Genomic DNA, 20,691 nt, shown 5'->3' on the forward strand with positions numbered 1-20,691 from the left:
TTATTTTGAAATGGCTAAAATCCGTTTTAATTTGTTGTTCCTAATTCATAATTTTCTTGTAGTGAATTGTAATTATGTTTAACTATTATTTTTACTATTTTTAGAAGTTAAATCGTTTTGGGTAAGTAGGTGGTAGTATGAAGTAGAGTCATACTAGAAATCTATAAGGTTATTTAATTCATTTTGAGGGATGTTAATTTTACTTCATTATTAGATTATAAATAGAACTTCCTTGGAGAATTGTTTCTCTTATTTGGCTTTAAGATCTAAGGTTTCCTTGTGAATTCAAGGGTTTTTTTTTTTTTTAATCTTTAAGGAGAAGACGATGATCTTCTCCTCGATATGTTACATTACGATCCCGTCAAAAAATTTAATAAAATAAAAGTAACCTACCAATCAAGAAAAATTTGAAGGACAAAGTCCATTAAAGGGTAAGCTAAACATCAATGCAGTCAATTTGTCTGAAAAAACATATAAGATACCATTTTTATTTTTTCTTTAGCTACATTTACAACCACACCATTTATTATTTATATGGCTATTTTCCTTAATAGTTTATAAGGTATGAGGTTCATTTGTAGGCTGACAACAACCTATTTCAACTCCCTCCATGGATCCCAACCCCAAGAAATACTTCATTAATTACATTTAGTTCCATAAGAACCTCACCCATATTCATTCGTTCACCTGGTAATTCTGTAGAACATGCAACTCCGATTTTGATAATGGAAGCCAAGCACTCTTGTATTTTATCTTTTCTTTCTATTAAGATTTCTTCATTATTTATAGCTTCTTCATCTCGTTCTTCTAACAACATATTCGAATCCACAATCTCCATTACTCTCTCAGGTGATGGCATCATAGAAAAGCTACGGAGGCTTAGACCATCCTTAAACATGTCATCAGTTGGCCTTTTTCCCGTAAATGTCTCAAGCAAAAGTATCCCAAAACTGTATACATCTCCTGCGGTTGAAACTTGGCTACCCATTCCGAACTCTGCAATTTATCCATAGACATGATAATTTAGTGGAGGGTTTACTAAATCATGTGCAAAAGATTGATTAATTTTTTGATCTGTGCATCTAAAAAAATTTATCAAATTGGTGAAATTGTTATGAGAGAGAGAGTAGAGTGAGGTGAACAAAGTAATTCGGTGGTTTGGCGGTTTAGGCATTGAGGCTTAGGCCAACTCTTGGTAATTTTCCAAAAAGAAAAGAATCGTGATAATCTGACTACCCCACGTGGCAAACTCAATTGACTATCCTGATGTGACATGTTCGGGACTGTAGATCTGTGCTCTTCAGGATACACAGCTGCACTTCCCCATAAAAAAAGTGTATCTCGAGGGAAACATGTATCCCGAGGAGCAGGATCTACGGTTCTCAAACTCGTCATGCTAGGTAGTCGATTGAGTATGCCACATGGGGTATCAGATTATCATGACTCAAAAGAAAAATATCCATCCATGTGAGAATATAGAGAAAAAGAGTAGTGATCATATGACTCTTTTTTGTACGCTATTTATATGCTTCTTCAGGCAGCGTAGAAAAAAGGGAGTCCGGTTATCGTTATTCTAAAGAAAATTCAATAAAAAGAGCTGCATAAGTTTTACTGATTTAAAATATATATATATATATATATAATAGTAGTCAAAACGACAATTTGCAATTTTAAAAATATTTTGACCAAATAATTTTGAGAGAGTTTTTGCTCACAGAAAAGTCTATTTAGAATTTCACAGAATCCTGATTGATCAATTGCCTAAAGCCTAATAAGTGTAATTTTGTAATTTGGTGGTGCCCTCAATACACGTGAGTTTGTATGCTTGGTCAATGCAGGAATTTTTTAAGAGTAATGATTGTTGGACTCCCCCACGTGGCATGTGTAGAATCATAGATCATTTTGCCCGAGATACACAACTATACATATTTATGGGGAGTGTAGATATGCATCCCGGGGCAAAAAAAATCTATGGTTATAGCACATGCCACGTCAGGAGAGCATTTTGAGTATGCCACATTGGGGAGTCAGATTATCACTATTTTTTGTTAAATCTTAGATTGACTTTTCTTGAGCAATTTTCTTTTTCGATGGTATCCTTAAAGCTTTCCGTTGGAATGGTATAGTATTGTAAGGAGAAAAAAAGACTCCAATCATAGGGTGCAATAGTGCCATAGAACAATAAATCAAAGGAAAAGAAAAAACGAATACATAGTTTACAAAGGAAAGAAAGAGAAATATGCACTCAATATGAGTAGGGATCCAGAATGGTGTCTCGTACCTAAGGTCAGGTGGCACCTTATTTTATGCGACATGACATTTTTGGGAGCCACTGCCCCTATGGACATGTGATCCATCCCTTGGTGAACCTAGGTACCCAAAATCATAGTGTTTGATAACTTTTATTGAAAAACAATTCAAATCCAACGATTAGAAATCATTCTTAAGACAATGCTATTATCAATGGATGCACATCACCAATCAAACTGATATTTGGTGCGTAGATCCATCAAGAGATGGACCACATATCCATATGGTCATGGGTCCCCAAAAATGCCACGTCGCATAAAATGGGGTGCCATCTGACCTTGGTTAGGTACCAAACCGTTATGGATCACAACTCTTCAAACATAGGAGTTGTCCATGTCATATGGAATTAAAAAAGTATTACTAATTTGGAATTCAGGATTACTTAACCCAGAGAATTTCGAACAAAACATATACATTAGGCAAGGTAATTGTTGGAGCAAACATCAATAAGTTATGTTTAATTTTAACAAAAAAATATTCCCCTCTTATATCTCATGAATGTGCGTGCAAGTCTGGATTTCACTAAAGAACCCCGCCTCTTGTGGTAGACTACATAATTACCTTAACAACTCATTATGCAACAAATCCATTATTTTCCTCTTTTTGTGGCCAATATGCTATAGAACTTATTTTTTAAGATCAATATTATGCACATTTCATGTTCATGCATGATAGCTATTTTAGTCGCTTAAAATTACAAAAATCTTTCAAATTAAATCTAATTACTTATTAATAAGAAAAAAATAAATGAAATTCATACCTGGAGCAACATAACCAATCGATCCCTTTAGTGTAATAGAATTGGTTGGATCTTCACCGATGGTACTAGAATAACCAGAAAGGAACTTAGACAATCCAAAGTCACCCACATGAGCAGTTAAGTCTTCATCAAGAAGAACATTATTGGGCTTTAGATCACAATGAACAATAGGTATTGGGCAATGATGATGCAAATAATCCAATGCAGAGGCAACATCAATTGCTATGTTCAATCTTTGTCCAAGGTTCAAATTTCTTGGTCGTTGTCGAACATTTACACTTGGATGCAACCAATTTTCTAGACTCCCATTTGACATGAACTCGTAAACTAGAGCTTTGAAATCATTACCTTGAAAGTCTACACTTGAGCAGGAAGTTACGATTTTGAGTAGATTTCGATGTCGAATTCTACTTAAGGTTTCGCATTCAGTGATGAAACTCTTGGAAGCCCCTTTTTGTTGAAGGTTGAGTACCTTCACTGCAACATGTTTTTCATCTTGATGAAGAATTCCTTTATACACTGAGCCAAAACTCCCCACACCAATCAAATTGGTTGGGGCGAATCCTCCAGTCGCTTTAAGAAGCTCATCATAAGAAACTCTTAAAAACCCAATGCCCAAGAATGATGTAGAATTAGGTTCTTTCCTTGACTTCCTTCTCCGATAAAGAACGAGAAAAGATGATATCAAAATCAAAGATATAATCACAATAATTACCATGATTATAACTTTGAGAGAGAGAGGTTTGCCTTGTTTCTTGGAATCTTGAATTGGGCAAGAAGGCAACTTCAATTCAGGGACACCTCCACAGAGCTTTACATTTCCAACAATTGAAAATGCACTCAAATTTTTGAAGATCCCTTTTATTGGTACATCACCCTCAAGAAAGTTGGAAGAAAGATTTAAATATTGCAAGAAGGGAAGTGTTTCCAAGTATTTTGGAATTTGGCCGGACAAGTAATTGTGGGAAAGATCAAAGTATTCAATACCTCTCAAAGAGCTCAAAGATTGAGGAATGTTTCCTTGGAACAAGTTCTCGTTCATAGAAAGTGTCCTCAACATCAAACAATCTCCTATTGTATATGGGATTTCACCAGACAATTTGTTACGAGAGATGTCCAACACCGCAAGATTTTTCAATTGTCCCACTTCCAAAGGGAGAGAACCACTAAGAGAGTTACTCGATAAATTGAGTATCGTTGATAGGGAGGAAAGACCAATAACTTGTGCCGGTATTGTTCCATTCAATTTATTTAGAGAAAGGTCCACTTCCTGCAAATATTTACATTGAGCAAGACTTGAAGGTATACTTCCATGTAACTTGTTACTTGCCAAATAGAGTTTGCTCAATCGAGTAAGGTTGCCTAAGGAAGCTGGGATTGTTCCCGACAGCATGTTTCCAGCTAAAGAAAGACCTATTAGGCTTTTAAGCTTTCCAAGACCGATAGGAATACTACCTGTAAATAGGTTTAGCTCCATACCCAATGTAGTTAAACCCACAAGGTTTTCAATTCCTGTGGGGATACTTCCCAAGATATGGTTTCCTCCTAGTGCGAGTAATTTGAGATTTGTCGAGAGATTGGCTATAGAGTGAGGTAACACTCCTATGAAATTATTTTTTCTTATGCCCAAGGTTTTTAAATTGCTACAATTAGTAAGTGATATGAGAAAGTTCAGGTCATCAGTACTCCCATTTCCAAGATTATTATCACTCATATGTAGCAATGAAAGAGCTTGTAAGGCTCCTAGATTGGTAGGGACTGGCCCAACCAAATTGTTTTGAGAGATTTCAACAATTTGAAGGTTTGAAGCATTGGGTAATGAGATTGGAATGGAACCACCAAATTGGTTAGCTGCCATACCAAGGAATTGGAGATTAGGAAGAGTGAAGCCGATATCTTGAGGAAGACTTCCGTAGAGTTGGTTTTCCGACACTAATAAATCGGTGAGTGATGAGAGGTTGTAAAGAGAGGGAGAAATCATACCTGACAACTTATTTATACCAAGCGAAAGATAACGTAAGTTTGTCAATCGGCCCAAGGCATCGGGGATATTTCCTTCCAATGTGTTTGTTGAAAGAGAAAATCTCTGAAGAGACGAAAGATTTCCCAAAGAAGGAGGGATAGTCCCGCAAAGATTGTTTGCATAAAGATATAATATCACGAGCTTGGACAATGAGCTTAGCTCCATTGGAATTTTTCCACCGATTTCGTTGTATGAAAGCTTGAGGTACTTGAGATTGGAGCAGTTGGATACACTAAATGGAATTTTCCCTCCCAATGAATTATTATTAAATGATAGATCTTGTAGCCTCGACAGACGACCAACTTCTTGAGGGATTACTCCATAGAAGTTGTTGTCTTGGAGATAAATCTCCCTAAGAAATGTAAGATTTCCTATGAAGGGAGATATGGATCCCATTAGCTTTTGTGAGGTTAAATTCAAGTTGGTGACCCTTTGATGTCGACGACCACATGTAACCCCTGCCCACTCACAAAAATGGATGGAATCGTTCCACGAACTCAGTGCACCGAGCGGATCTCCAAATATCCCATCTTTAAAGGCGAGCAATGAGAGTCGATCGGTCTCATTCCCTCTGAGGATTGAGACTCTTGTGGTGGTGGGGGTTATAGCGGAATCCACAATCCTGGAACACAAGAGAAGGTTGGGTAGGAGAAATAACCAAAGTAATCTTAAGTTCATAGTTGGTCTCTCCATTATTCTTGGGGTTTGAAAAAAAAAGGATACTAGTTTATATGTGAATGAAGTCATCCCCTTCCCACGATTTACTTATATATGCTTGGTTGATTTAGACTTTTATTCTAAAATTTAATGGAGCTGGTGGCTCCGTGGAATGTGGTGGTGATTCTAGCAGTATTTTCAACTAGGAGGACAACAAGTACATTTTTTTTTTTTTTGGGTGAATCGTGGAAAATGACCACTCATGTACAACACATGATCCCCATCATGTGAAAACATAATAGAATCGTCAGAATTTGTTTATCCTAATGATACAATGAGAACCCAATAAAAATAATGGAAGATGACATGTAAGTGTATAAGCTTGTTTTTATCACCCCACATTCATAATTTTTTCTTTCTTTTGTTATTTTTATTATTTATATTTTAAATGGTACATTAATTAAATTCATACCGATCCTCTTCATTTGTTCTTCGCTGCTACTCCGATGATGATGCATGAAAGACACTTGACAGCTTGTATTGTAAGTCACGCATATATTTTTGGGAAAATTACTTAAAAGGACCCTCGTGGAAGGTTTTCCTTTTAAATAGTCCCTAATTTTTCAATGGTAGCTTTGCAGGACATTTAGTAAAATTTCTTTTCTAAATGGTCCCTGAAACTCATTCCCTCCATTATCAACATGTGAAATGTTGAAATTACCTTTTTTTTTTTTCGATGATATGAAATCTTAAAAGCCTCTCTAATAGGTCAATCTTGTTTTCATTCCCTCAATTTCTTCTTCCCAATCTTCTATACTACAAAATCGACACAAGATGTAAATTTTTGGCACTCTTTTTTTACTTGTTCTTATTTTTATTTTTTATGAATATACTAGATCTAGGACAAAAAAAAAAAAAATAGATGGTTTATAAAGGATTTACAGATTATCTATTTCATTTTGTTTGACGTTTTGATGAAAAAATTGTGTTGGAATCAAAACTCAAAACTAAACAAAACTGAGTTAGAGCAGCAAGTTCAATTTTTATTATAGTCAAACTCAGTATTAATAATATTATGAATTCAACTGGCAATTTAATTACCATCGAACTTGGTACTAAATATTCTTATGAACTCTATTTATAGACCCGGATTAGAGTTTCTTGATCAAGATCTAGAAAGTGGTTTCTAAAACCCTAATTACATAGACTTTACGAGTAGATTATATATTAAACCTTCCAATTATATATAATTCATTATTAATCCATAATAATTATTGATTTCAATAAAATGATATATTTGGGGAACTAATTACTATTATTTTCGTGTAACAGAAAAAAACTACAAAATTCTGAACAAACTTAATCTGAGAACTAAACTAAATTGATCGGTTCTCCATTTTCGTAACCCAGAACCGAATCGCAACTTATTCCAAATCGAATCAAATCACCCCAAAACTATCAATTTGATTTGTTTCTTGGTTTGAACCGGACCAAATTGCACCCATAGCAATGAAAGAGATAAGAGTTGAGAAATAGATATGGTGAGGAAAAATTGAGGGGTGGCATATGTGCCTATATATAAGAGAGGGTTACAACGGCTAGTTGAACACTTCAATGTGTACATTTGTACAGTTTTTTTTTTTTTTTTCATTTTTTTGATAATTTGCCCTTATATTTTTTGCAAAATATAAGATATGTGAAATCATTTCTTTAACGTTCGATAAATTAAAATGTGAACCCATAATGTCAGTCTTGAAAGTTGTATTGCAATACATCAATCATCTAAACAATGAGGCTGACCCAAGAAAATAGCTATTTGTCCAACTGTTTTTTCGTCAAGTGATTTCTATATTCTTTTTTTGTATTAAATATTTTTCAATAAATTGATTCATTATAAAGAGAAAGCTACTTGTGTAAAAAAAAATATTGGACTCCTATTCTTTTTCTTATGCAATGAATGTTCTTTTGTCATTCTGTTTATTTGTCTTGTTTTGATATATTGATAATTTTTTGTAAAGTCAAACTTGTGTTTCTTGCTTGACTGAAAAACTTTTAGCTAAACTACGCACACATCATTCTTGAAACATTGCCATTAAATAAGGCTTTCTTTTCTTTCTTTCTTTTTTTTCATAATCTATAAGATGCCTGGCTTCTTAATTCAAACCTTTCATGTGTCCATCATCTTTACTTTTAGGGAAATTTACTTAATAAATCTGTGGGAGGAGTTTCTTTCTAAATAGTCCTTAAGTTTTAGCAGTCGGCTTGATATTCCATTTAGTAATTTTTTACTATTTAAATTGGTCCCTCAACCTCATCTCTCCTTGTAATATTTTTGGAGTATTCAGACTATCTTCTTCACATACTTAGGTTTTTCAACTATGGTTACAAATATTACCAATGAATCTTGATCGTAAATAATAAATGGAGAATGATATACTACCAATTTTGAACATTTAGATCAATATTTTAAAAATCGGACCAATCATTGACTGGATCAGTCCAAGTGGTCTAACCCATGGGTCATATCGGTCCAACACAACAATGTAATATTAAAAAATTATTTTTATTTATCCCCAAAATCAGGTAAATTCAACTTCTAAAACATGAACCAATGCCATAGAAATGTAGACTACAAGACTTCAATAATTTCAATAAAAAAAAATTAAAAATTAAAAGAAAATTTTCACCATTGGATTTGGATTTGAATTTGAATTTGAAATTTAAGAATTTAGTGGCCATACATTTTCAAAGCATGGATCAAGCCCAAAATACTATTTTTTATTTATTTTAAATATGGTCTAAGCATGAATTTTAGAGAGTTGTAACGTTATTTTTTCAACATGACAACCCATGTAAGCACATTAATTAAAATATTTCTAAGTTTGGTCATGTAAGAGAATACCCTAGGTCAAGGGGGTATATCACCAGTTTCAAAACACAAGAGGCATATCAAATATTCACCAAATTGTGACGAGATATGTTAAAAGTATCCCAAAAATTGGACCGGCCTTTTCACAAACCTGTCTCGCCAATGGTTAAACCGGTAGACCAAGCAGGCTAATTGATTTTTATAAATTTGGGTATTTTCGATTGAATCAATCCGTAGAAGCTAACTGGTCTGGTCCAACCTGGTCAGATCAACAAGTCTGGTCCAACCTGGTTAGACCGAAAAGTTTGGTCTAGTTTTTAAAACACTAATTTAGATGTACTTTTCGATTTATTTCAATTATTTATAATAGAAAATTATGATAAAAGTTCGGTTTCTAAATTTTTTGAAGATTCTATCATAACTTTTGATTTGGGTGTCTTTTTCGCAACTATAATATACGCCTTTTGGGCATTCAAGAAGATCCATCCAGTATTGAAGTCGAAAAAACTATATAAAAAAAATGATAAAATTTAAATCACACTTACAGCATCGAGTTCACCACTTTTTATTGTCAAGTTCAACATTTTTATTGTTGAGTTCAACATTTTTCTATTATTTAGTTCGAATAAAAATATTACCATAAAAAGTGGTGAACTCGATATTGTAAATGTAATTTAATTTAATTTTTTATTTTTTCGAATTTTATACGGGATAAATCTTCTTGAAATACACCAAAATATATATATTTGTGAAATGGAAACTCGAATAAAAAATTATGACAAAATATTCAAAAATAGAATCCCAACTTCATTCTTTATTTTTGTTATAAATCATTGAAATAAATCGAAAAATACATCTAAATGTTCAAAATTATGAATACATCCTTCTCCTATCATCATTCTCGATAATAAAAAATGCTTCCAATTATCCGTTAAAATACCTAAATATGTGAAGAAGATGAGAAAAAAGGTGGTTTGGTACTCCAAAAATATTATAAGGAGAGATGAGGTTGAAAGACTATTTAGATTAGGGGTGACAATGGGTCAGGTCATGTCGTGTTGAGGTAAGGGTATTATGAAAATTTACCAAACCCAAATCCGACATATTTAATAATCGTCTCGAAAACTTAAATCCAAACCCAACCCATTTATAAATAGGTATACATGACCCAACTCATATATTACATGTTTAATAAAATTCTAATCTTTATTAAAAAATAAATAAATTTAATTTTCATCCAAAATAAAATACCATTACTAAAAATAAAATCACACAACCATAAACTAAGTTTAATCGTGAAAAATAACTTTCTTTCAATTTTTTTTTTTTAAAGTTCATATAATTTTTTCCTTTACAATGATATGTGGCATCAGATCATGTTTTTACAAATTTATATAATAAAACACAACTAGAGGAATCACTTTTGTGGGGGACAAACTTCTATGCAACTAAGATAAACATCCCATCATATTATAATTTTTGTGGGACTCATTTTATTATCTTTCCTCTGTACTCTCTCTAGTATTATCATATTTCTTCTTTACACCTTTAACGCACTTTATTATTTTTCATCTCTCACCGCGTAACCTTCGAATTTGTTAATAATACTCCTCAATTTTATTTTATTTTCTTTCTTTTACACCCTTAATCCCAAAGTGGCACCAGCAAACTCTAATAGATCTTTAGAATACGTGTGCCACCTACTAGTACTACCATCAGTCTCTTTTGTAAAAATTGGTATTTTAGAAACACCCCTTATAAAATTAGTGATATTAGATTTACCCCCTTGCAAAAATGCAAGATTAGGCTTATCCCCTTAGTTGATGATTTAACGACAAAATTTTGATATTTTTCAAAATGCACTAAAAAAAATCAATATTTAGAAAACATCAAAATTTCACTGGTAAATCATTAAAAAAAAAAAAAAAAAAACTGCATCGACTTAAATAAGGGGTGTAAACTTAATCTTGCATTTTGCAAGGGATAAACCTAATATCACCCATTTTACAGGGGGGTGTTTCTAAAGTGGCCTAAAAAATTCTAAGTTTTCACATGTCATTCTTTTGGGCCAGCAAGCCAATGTACTAGAATTTTTAAATTGATGCGTGATTTGTGGACATTACTAGAGCATCCAAACAAATCATTCACGCATACGAAAAAAAACATGCTTGGAAGTTCAACAGTTGAAATCTTCAATGGTGCATTTAATTATTCAGTTTCTTTCAGCGTAGTCTGTGGTGTGTGAGACATGAGATGGGCTGAAAATTGGTAAGCTTTAGTGTGCCATTTTGATGAAGACATCCGTATTGAAGGTTTTGAGAGCTGTTATTGACACCCCAACTTTTATTTATTACATCTCAATTTCTTAAATTATTTCACACCCAAATTAAAGATTAAAAAAACTCTTCATACATTACAAGGGTTCGGCTCAAATTATAATCTCAACATTACAAAACAATGTAACACTCATTCAAACAATTTCAGTCGTTGGTTACAATTATGATTAGAATAACCTAATAAAAACTAAGAAAATTACAATCCCTCATCCCTAAAAACCAGTTACTTGGTTTTCAACATTACAAAATGTCTTTTCAATTAATTAATATTTTAAATTACAAATAAGTCCTTTATAAACACAAGTGCCTTTGCACATGTCACCTTCTACTAACGTTTAAAGAGAGAATATAAATAAACAATATCTTGAAATACAAAGATCAATTAGTAAAATAGTAAGGGAGGTGTACTCGTCTAGTTGAATTAGTAAAATGCAAAGCTTTTTTTTTTGTCAAATAGGGATCATCTATTCCTTGAGTTGGGAAATTAGTCAACTTTTAAAAAACAGTCTTTATTAGTGATTTCTAGAGGTCGGATTCAAAAATTGTCCTGAATTTGCATAAATGATTAGTCTTATTGGTGATCTCTAATAGTTGGATTCAATTTTTTAATCATGGTCTTGGAGCTGGTTCTGTTTGTAATGCTTGTATGAAAAGTAGTGTTTGAATCCAACCACTAAAAGATCACTTATTTGCTTCTGTAATTGTTTGTTTTTTTTTGAAGTATTTGTCTTAGGAAAATGTATTTTTGGGAAAATATTTTGCACAAACCAAAACATGCTACTAAGCAAACTTTTACCATACGGGGGTCACCTTAATATTTTTACCACTTTTAATGTTTACACAAATAGCAATCTCTGGAAAATTTTGATCTTAGGAAACCTCGCCACCTTTATGATCAACTTAAAGAAGAAGAAAAGAATCAAATCACAAAGAAAAGAAACAGAAATCAAAATAACTCCCCAAAAAGAAATAACAATTGTATCAGCAATTACAAACAATCCCATATGAAAAGTTCAAATCACAACTTATCATACCATAAGTCTTGATCAGAATCAGTTATTGGCTCCCATAAATACTCAAAGCCAAAATTGATCCCAATAGAATCAAGTATTGGCTGACTTAAAAAATCTTGATCAAAATTGATAGTAGCATCTAAATTTAAACTGGTATAATCTACATCAAATCCAGGCCAATCCCTATCATCCCAAAAAGACGAGTCTTTTGGCAAATCGTCTTTTGGCAAATCTAAGCATGGGGGCTGCAAGTCTTCAGACATTTGAGATAAACAAGAAAAAGACGAACATGAAGCTATTGATGATGAAGAATGAACAAAAGGGTCAAGTAATTCATGGGGTTCAATCAAAGGGACTTCATCAGTGCTGAAACCATCATCACTATTTTCTGTAAAATCAAATTCGTTCGCACTACTCGCCAAAGGGTCAAGTAATTCATGGTGTTGACTCAAAGGGAGTTCATCAGTGCAGAAACTGAAACCATCATCACTATTTTCTGTAAAATCAAATAGGTTCGCTCTACTTTTTTCTTCTATGTATGGGTTTGTTGTGCCCTTTTCTTCTTGTGTTGTCGATGATAATTCTACTGAAATCTCATTGCTCTTGTTTTGATCTTCTTTAGAAAGGTCTAGTAAAGATGAGATGGGTTTAAGAAGGAGCGAATCAATTCTCTCCTTCCTTACTTTTTTCTCAATGTGGGTATGCCAATAGTTCCTGATTTCCAAAGAATTTCTACCAGGAATATGAGCAGCAATCTTAGACCAACTGCAAATCAATTACGAAAAAAAAAAACCCAGATTGAATGTGTTGTAATGTGTCATAAAATTTCAAAAAAAATTATCAAAGTTAATTTGAAAATGAAAATAACCCATTAATAAAAAATGGTGCTTGAGAGAGAGAGAGAGAGAACCTGCAGCCAAAACGAGCATAAAGATCGATAACCATTTGTTCCTCAGATTCTGATAATGGTCTCCTCCCCAAACTCTTCTTATGCTTTAACAACCCTGCAATAATACACATCATAACCAACTTCAGACAGAATTCTTAAACAAGAAGAAAAGGTCGCTTAATGTCATCCTTCTCTAATACAAAAATTCCAAATATAGATATTTGCCCAAATTGTCAGTCTGAGAAATCAAATTTAGACAGGTAGGCAACATATCTTCCCTATTATTATGCAGAAGGGGAAAAAAAGAAAAAATAATGCATCTTGATTGGTGACCCATACTAGATTGATGTCAATTAGCTCGTAAAGATGGGATTGGTAGAGGAGTACCAGAATCAAGTTTTTTCTTGGTGTGGAGGAACCAATATGTCTGGATTTCAGCAGGAGTTATACCAGTGAGATAAGAGGCAATCTTAGACCAACTGCAAATCAATAAAGAAGAAGAACCAGATTGAATGTGTTGTAAAGTGTCACAAAACTTCCAAAAAAAAATTATCAAAGTTAAATTGAAACTAAATCAATCAAAAAAAAATTATATATATATGGGAAGCATTCAGAGGCCCTAACCCCATCAAAAGTGGCTTACAAAAAAATTGACAGTCCACAATTCTTCAACTTATAAATTGGGGCTAGAAGTTTCAGAATGGGCTGATTTTTAGTGAGGATGATCTCCTCACCAAAAATTAGCTCATTCCAAAACTTCTAATCCATGTAGGACAAAAACCATTGTCACACTTGTTGTTCCTTGAACCATTATATATATCGAGAGAGAGAGAGAGAGAACTTGTCGCCAAAACAAGCATGCAGCTCAATAACCATTTGCTCCTCAGATTCTGATAAAAATCTCCTATTCAAACTCTTCCCAGACACAAACTTCTCTGCAATAATACACATCATAACCAAACAAATTATTGAACAAGAACAGATTGCTTAATGTCATCCTTCTCTAATAGAAAAACTTGTAAAAAATAATAAATAATAAAAAAACAAATATGATTTCCCAAACTTTCAATCTGAGAAATCAAATTCAGATTGATAGGCAACCTATTTTCTTTGTTCATTTTTTTTTTTTTGTTTTTTGTTTTTTTGGAGGGGTGGGACAATTTCCTTCCAGGAAAACTTCAATTTTCAAAAACCCAACAAAGATCATAAAGCAGTTCTAACAAAAACACCTACAAAATATGATCTTTGGGAGAAGGGGAAAAAAACTCAAAAACTCATAGTATTTTCTGTAAAAAACAAAGAAATTTGCAGTACTTTTTCCTTCTTTAAATGGGTTTGTTGTGCTATTTTCTTCTTGTACAGATGTCTCATTGCCTTTGTTTTGGTCAGCAACAGACAAAAAAGAGATTCTTTTTTTCTTGGCTTCTTGCCTCAAACCTAATACGGGAAAATTAGCCTACTAGACGCATTACACGATAAAGTGTAAATTGCTCCTGAACACCATATTCCATAAGAGATCTTGAAATACGTGTATCCTCCTTGAGTTCAACTTTTGAAACAGCCATATCTTCTGTATTATCCACACCATCGTTCTGATGAAGAAACCTACATGCACTCCCCTTGATGCAGCAACCTCTAGAAAAAAATTTGCATATAATTGCAGGTCTTTCGTTTCTGTCCTCTATTTTGTGACTGTGAGCCATTACTGGGCAATATCAGAGATAAAGTTAAGTAGTAGATAGGGAGGTTTTTATCGTTCACAGGCAGGTTAGAGCTGATTAGATTAGTCCTCTCAAGCATGCACATCTACTAGTCTTCTATTTTTCATTCTCCCAAAGAAAGTCTTCAAGGAAATGGGGCAGTTATATGCAAGATTCTTGTGGACAGGACCACCAGAACTTAGTATCAATATCAACCAATAAGTTGGCACAGGATCTGCTCTCCTAAAATAGAAGGGGGCTTGGGCTTGGGCCTGAAGGACATATTTGTTTGGAACAAGGCAACAATACAAAGATATGTCTGGCTAATTCCTTCACAAGAAAAGGGAAAAAAAAAATGTTCGGGCTTATTGGATGATGAAGAACAGACTCAAGAACAAAGATTTCTGGACAAATGTACACCTAAGGAGAACTCAAAATTAACACATGATGAATAAATAAATAAAATATAAGATTTAAGAAACTGTATTCTTTTAAGGAACATTAGATCCTCATTTGCAATATTATTTACCTTGATCACTAGCAATTGCATTTAAAAATTAGCAAACGTGTGGAGAAATTTTAATAATAACTCAAGTATTACTGAAATCATCAACATTCATCAATGACTACATAATAAAAACACATCAAATGGTCCAAATTGAAATATAATCCCTAATCTTCCAATTACTAGCATAATTATTCTATAAATAATAATCATTTTGAGTTTCATCATTCTCAATAGTGGTAGTGTTCTTTCTTTGTTGTTCCACCAAACACAATAATCTCATCATGACTTGAGAAAACATCAAAAATTGCATCATAACTCCTTTTTTTTTATTATATGTATATATATTGATTTTCAATCAAATCATTGTTACTTGTTTTACCTGTAGCTTCACAAACTTGATCTCCCACTAGTAGTTGATCCTTCTCTAACCAATTCCTTACATCTTCATCTTTGAGTATAGGATACGTAGTCTCCACTACCCAATCTCCAAGTATGTCTATCTCTTCAAAAGAAATAGGATCATTGCACATGTTTTTCTTAGTTTCCCTATAAGAATAATTTCAATCAAGTTAACTAATCATTAATAATGCTTAAACCAAAATTTTATTAAATACATAATTAGGTTTTAGTGCAAAGCTTAAAAAAATGAAAATATTTAAAAACTAATGAAAGTATACTTACAATAAACGAAATATATGATCACTTACCGATTTGTTAAACGTAAATTATATTGAACAAATATAAGATTACTGAGCCTTTGGTACTCTAATCGATTCATTTTAATTGTATGCATTCGTTCAAAGACACTCCAATTATGTTCACAACCAGATGATCTACAAGCTTGACTTAGAATTCGAATAGCCATTTCTTGCAAATTTGGCGCACTTCCTCCAAAGTTTTCCCACCAATCGGCTATAAAAAAAAAAAAAGTAGTAAGCAAAAAATGTAAGATAAAATAAATTAGTGAAGAATTTACATTATAAAACAAACTAAAAAAAAATATAGAGAGAGTAAACTATTTAATTCACTAACCTGGAAGCATTTTATCACGTGCATTTATTGCCATAGGTCGCCCAAAGTGTCCACCCGCTTCTTTATATAGCTTGATTTCCTTACTGATATTCACTTGTTTTGACTCGTCATCAGCATACATCTTTTCAATACAATCAAATACTTGAGATATAGTTCCGTGACAGAAAGAAGAAGTATTTTTATTGTAGAAAAATTCAGGATTTAACCAATAACCTGCCGCAGGTAATGTTTTGTAAAATTGATCATCCCAGCGAAGATCAATGATCTTTAGAAATCGCAAATAGTCACCATTGTTTTCCTTCAATGCTTTTTCTATTTCTCTTCTTGCCATCTGCATACCTTCAAATACGTAGCCCATGGCAGGTCTATCATCACCATCCACCATACGTAAAATTTTCAACAATGGTTCACCAATTTTAGCAACCAACCCACAAAAAGTCCAAAAATCTGATGACAAAATTGTATTTTCGAATTCCATCCCATCTTTGCATTTTGACCATTTACTTTCAAACCACTCCTTACTGCTAATCATATTTTGAAAACCATCCTTATTATTAGAAAGGCTATGCAATGTTAAAAAGTTGGTTGCAAAGCGAGTTATAGCAGAGCGAATCACTTCATTTCCATTCGTATGTTTTTTCATCAAATTTAAAATGAAGATATCGCTATAAATGAATTTTGTTACCTCCTGTGCTTTATTTAGAACCCATTTTACATCCAAGAACTTATCAAAATCCTCGAGTATCAAATCAATACAATTAGCAACACATGAAGACCAAAATATCCTTGGAAATTTTTGACCGAACAATTTTCCTACAGCCATGTAATTAGATGCATTATTAGTTATCAGTTGAACAACATTGCCTGGTCCAACAAATTCCACCACTTCCTTAAAAAGATCAAATGACATTTCTGTGGTTTCTGAATGTGTTGTTGCATCAATTGACTTCAAAAATACCGTTCCTTTAGGACAATTGACAAAAAAATTGATCAATTTCCTATTCCTTTTATCAATCCAACTATCAACCATGATTGTGCAACCTTTTTCTTTCCAATCATTTCTAAATGCTTCCGTAAATCCTTTCATTTCATTAACATTGTTTTTCAAAATTGAGCCTCGTATGTCATGATACGAAGGTGCTCTATATCCCGGACCAATAGAACTGATTGCATCAATCATGGGTTGGAAATAACATGAGTTAGTGGCATTAAATGGAATGCCTGCATCACACATCCATTTTCCAATAGTTTCCACCAAACTCTCATCCTTGGACTTGGTTGCCAATGCACTATTAATTCCTGGTTCTATACTTGGAGTTATTCGTGGAGCAAAAAAGTTAACAATCATTTTCTTTTCTTTTGACTTCTCGATCTTCTTATTCTTAGCTGTGGGACTAACAATATTCTGATCTTCTTCACTTGCCTCATCATCTACAGTCACGGGACTTATTTCTGGCGAATCACAATTTATCTTTTTTTTCTCTTTTGTAACATTCTTGAGACTACAATCAATCTGATATTGTACCTCAGCAGGAACTCTTGGGCAAGCTTGAGCATCCCCCTTCTTACGACCAAGATGTTCTTTCATCCGATGTATCCCACCTCCACGATATATCTTTGTACAATAATTGCATTTCAGAATAGTCCTTCCTTTTCCAGTTAAGTCATCCACAGTTTCACAATGTTTCCAAGTAATATCTGTCTTACTTCGAGTGGAATTAAGATTGACCGAAGTGGGAGTTGCACTAGAATTTGACATTCTAAAAATAAAAAATATGTAATAAAAATTAATTTCAACTAGAATCTCAGACATAACTTCAAAGAATTAATAAAGTATATACTACAAACAAAAAAACGAAAAAAATTGAATAAATATAGAGTATTGATGGTGAAGAAATCATTACCGGCATGCTAACTCTAAAATTGATAATGTCAACTATCACATAATAATCATCTACATATGTGTATGAAACAAGCAAAGACTCTATTTTTCTCTAAGGGAGCTCAAAACAAACGGAAAACTAATTGGTAAAAGTAAAACTAAAGAGATGCAAGCATACTACCTTGGACTATTGGGTGTATTGGAAAGAGAGAGTCTATAAGGTAATACTAAATAGTTAGTGTTGTTCATTTTTGTAGTTAACTTTTGAAGTGTTATCGGAGTTTGTTTCATAGTTTGTCTCATATACAAGATCCAAAATATATTGTTTCCAATAATTTGAAGTTGCAAATACATTTACACAAACTAATGGCCTGGCTCACCTTGTAACAAATAAGACCAAGACGATGAACAGCTTTATCTTGTATATTACCTTGGTTTAGATATATATCAACAAGTAATTTACAAAAAGAAAAAAAAAATGATTTTATACTTAAAACAAGTTTCTTTCCTATTTCTGATAAAAGGAAATTTGATTGTTATTTCTAACTAATTCTACCCTTAAACAAAGTGTTGAGCTACTTTTAATGTCAACATCATAATTATGTCGATTCCTTGGAAATTGTATAGTTCGAGCCAAGGGGGTCTAGAATTCGTATGCATTTTCATACTAAATTTTTCTTTAGTTTTCGGGCTTGTTTATGGGCCTCCATACCAAATTTTCAGCCTGCAAGTGGACCTAAAAATTAATTTGCTTATTAGTCTTATTTTTTTGGAATGTAATCTCTACATAAATGACTAAAATTGACTTTATTTTTTGTAAGGGAAAAAAATCAGCTTCATTTGGAAGGTAGGTGTGTGTGTGTCTATCTATAGTTCTAAATTTTTTTTATTAACAACTTTTTGTGAGTTTACGAGTTGTACAAGATTTATTGATTGAGTCTTCGTAAGTCAAAATTATTTGTACTATTTCAAAGTTTAATTGATTGTTCTAATCCTGATTGGCTTCGTGGAAGTTTCCCCGAATTTAAGATTCTACCATGTAAACGTTGCGTCACTTCTCTTTTATTTGCATAATATTTCCACTATTGCATAGAATGAAATCAAAATCAAGTGATTAAGACCAATTCACCCCCCCCCCCCCCTCTCGGTCACAAAACAAAGTGCACTCAAGGTTTTACGTAATTTTTTTTCACTGACATTTTCTTTTTTCTGAACTTGCTTCTACTGGCTATGTCCAAGCATGTTCATTAAGCTTAGTATGAAGGATTGCTTTGCCTTGTGACTAGTTTGTAGTTAAATTTGTGCCATTTTCTAAGAATTGAGGCTCTCCATCAAACATAAACGGATCCCTAGAAAATGTATACTAATCCTAAGAAAACTAGTACTTGTCTCTAAGAAATCTCTTGGTTTTTTTTTTTGGGTTGACATCTCAGACGTATGTTTGATGGAGAGCCTCAAACACTAGCAGAAATTCACACATCTCATCCTTAGAAAATTTGATCTAATCTTTAGAATCCTAGCACTAATCTCTAGAAAATCCATGATTTTTTCCCGTATCTTAGTTATATGTTTGATGGAGAGCCTCAAACACCCACAAAATTCACACACTTCATGCAAAAGAAAACTAGTTCTAATACCTGGGAAATATATGTTTTTCCCAACATCTTAGCCCTATGTTTGATTCAGAGTCTCAAACACCCAAAAAATTCACAACATTTCATCCTTAGAAAACTATAAATCTGTGTAAGTAACAGCAAGAAATGAAGAAATCAAGGAAAATAGATGGAATCCCTAAACGAGTACAACCTCCATGGATGAAAATCAAAGCTAAATTTTATTTAAGAGATTGAAAGTAAAACCTGGAAATCTTCTTCTTCTTTCCCCAAATCTTCAAAGTTCGATCTTTTGAAATCTTACAACTACACAACACAAAGAGAAGAACAAATCAAGATCAAGAGATCAAAAAAATAAAAATCTCTGATCTCTGATCTCTTATTGAAGAATTGAGGAAGAATGAATCAAAGAAGATTTAAGAAAATATTGAAACCTCTCATGTTTTTTCTTCTCTTACAAACTGTTCAAAGCTTTTCAAACTCTACTCTTTAAATAAGCCTCAAAAGTCTTGAAAAGTTTCTTGAGAACTATTTGAACCGATGGTTCGGCCGGTTGAACCATCGGTCTGAAAAACCCGATAGATCGCTCTTATCAAAATTCCAGTTAATACTTCACAGTGAATCAGACCGATTAATCTATAAAAGCCCGGTCGGTCGGTTAGATTCGATTTTTTGAAACACTGTAGTGTAACGCGTGCTGGCCGCGCCTTCTGGCGCGTTAAGAGAGAAAACGAATTGTGTTACCGGTACTACAATACCTATAATACTACAGTGTATCATAGTGTGATGGAATATCACAGCCATTGAAAAATGAGGTGATTTTTGTATGTAGGATAACTCTATCTTATTTGATATTTAATGAGGCATGGACTAGTTGCACCATGCATTACCAATTGCACTCCATTTTCAATGATTGCAATCCAAAAAATTTGCACTCGTCTTCTTCCTCAACCAAGTATTATTGATTCAATTTTTTTCCAAAAAACATGGCCATTTTTTTCAAGTTCTCCAATAAATCACAACAGATTTTAGGTACAGATTAGCTTAACTTTTGTAATTTCATTAACAATAATCCAACAAAAACTGGATTATTTAAGCC

At 33.1% G+C, this 20,691-nt stretch overlaps 2 protein-coding genes across 4 annotated transcripts; both read right to left on the minus strand.

The window, feature by feature from the left end:
• Positions 1-469: 469 nt before the first annotated feature.
• Positions 470-5,786, minus strand: LOC147394006 (uncharacterized). The gene is made up of 2 exons (XM_086454518.1): positions 3,071-5,786; positions 470-996 (listed from the first exon to the last, which is right to left on the minus strand). Exons 1-2 carry the CDS (start codon positions 5,784-5,786, stop codon positions 599-601), a joined length of 3,114 nt encoding a protein of 1,037 aa, XP_086310644.1. The 3' UTR covers positions 470-598.
• Positions 5,787-11,888: 6,102 nt separating this feature from the next.
• On the minus strand, positions 11,889-20,169 carry LOC147394007 (uncharacterized). Of its 3 annotated transcripts, XM_086453733.1 has the most exons (10): positions 20,027-20,169; positions 19,839-19,898; positions 16,098-17,857; positions 15,773-15,977; positions 15,445-15,611; positions 14,386-14,562; positions 13,699-13,792; positions 13,245-13,336; positions 12,879-12,972; positions 11,889-12,733 (listed from the first exon to the last, which is right to left on the minus strand). In XM_086453733.1, exons 3-10 carry the CDS (start codon positions 17,854-17,856, stop codon positions 11,974-11,976), a joined length of 3,348 nt encoding a protein of 1,115 aa, XP_086309859.1. In that variant the 5' UTR covers position 17,857; positions 19,839-19,898; positions 20,027-20,169; the 3' UTR covers positions 11,889-11,973. The 3 variants fall into 3 exon arrangements, with proteins under 3 accessions (XP_086309859.1, XP_086309858.1, XP_086309860.1); XM_086453732.1 differs by lacking the exon at positions 20,027-20,169 and having other exon boundaries at positions 19,839-20,020; XM_086453734.1 differs by lacking the exons at positions 14,386-14,562; positions 20,027-20,169 and having other exon boundaries at positions 19,839-20,020.
• Positions 20,170-20,691: the final 522 nt, after the last annotated feature.

Source organism: Akebia trifoliata, chromosome 9 (genome assembly GCF_017979445.1).
Source record: "Akebia trifoliata isolate Shusen 1 chromosome 9, ASM1797944v1, whole genome shotgun sequence".
In the NCBI taxonomy this organism is placed as follows: Eukaryota; Viridiplantae; Streptophyta; class Magnoliopsida; order Ranunculales; family Lardizabalaceae; genus Akebia; species Akebia trifoliata.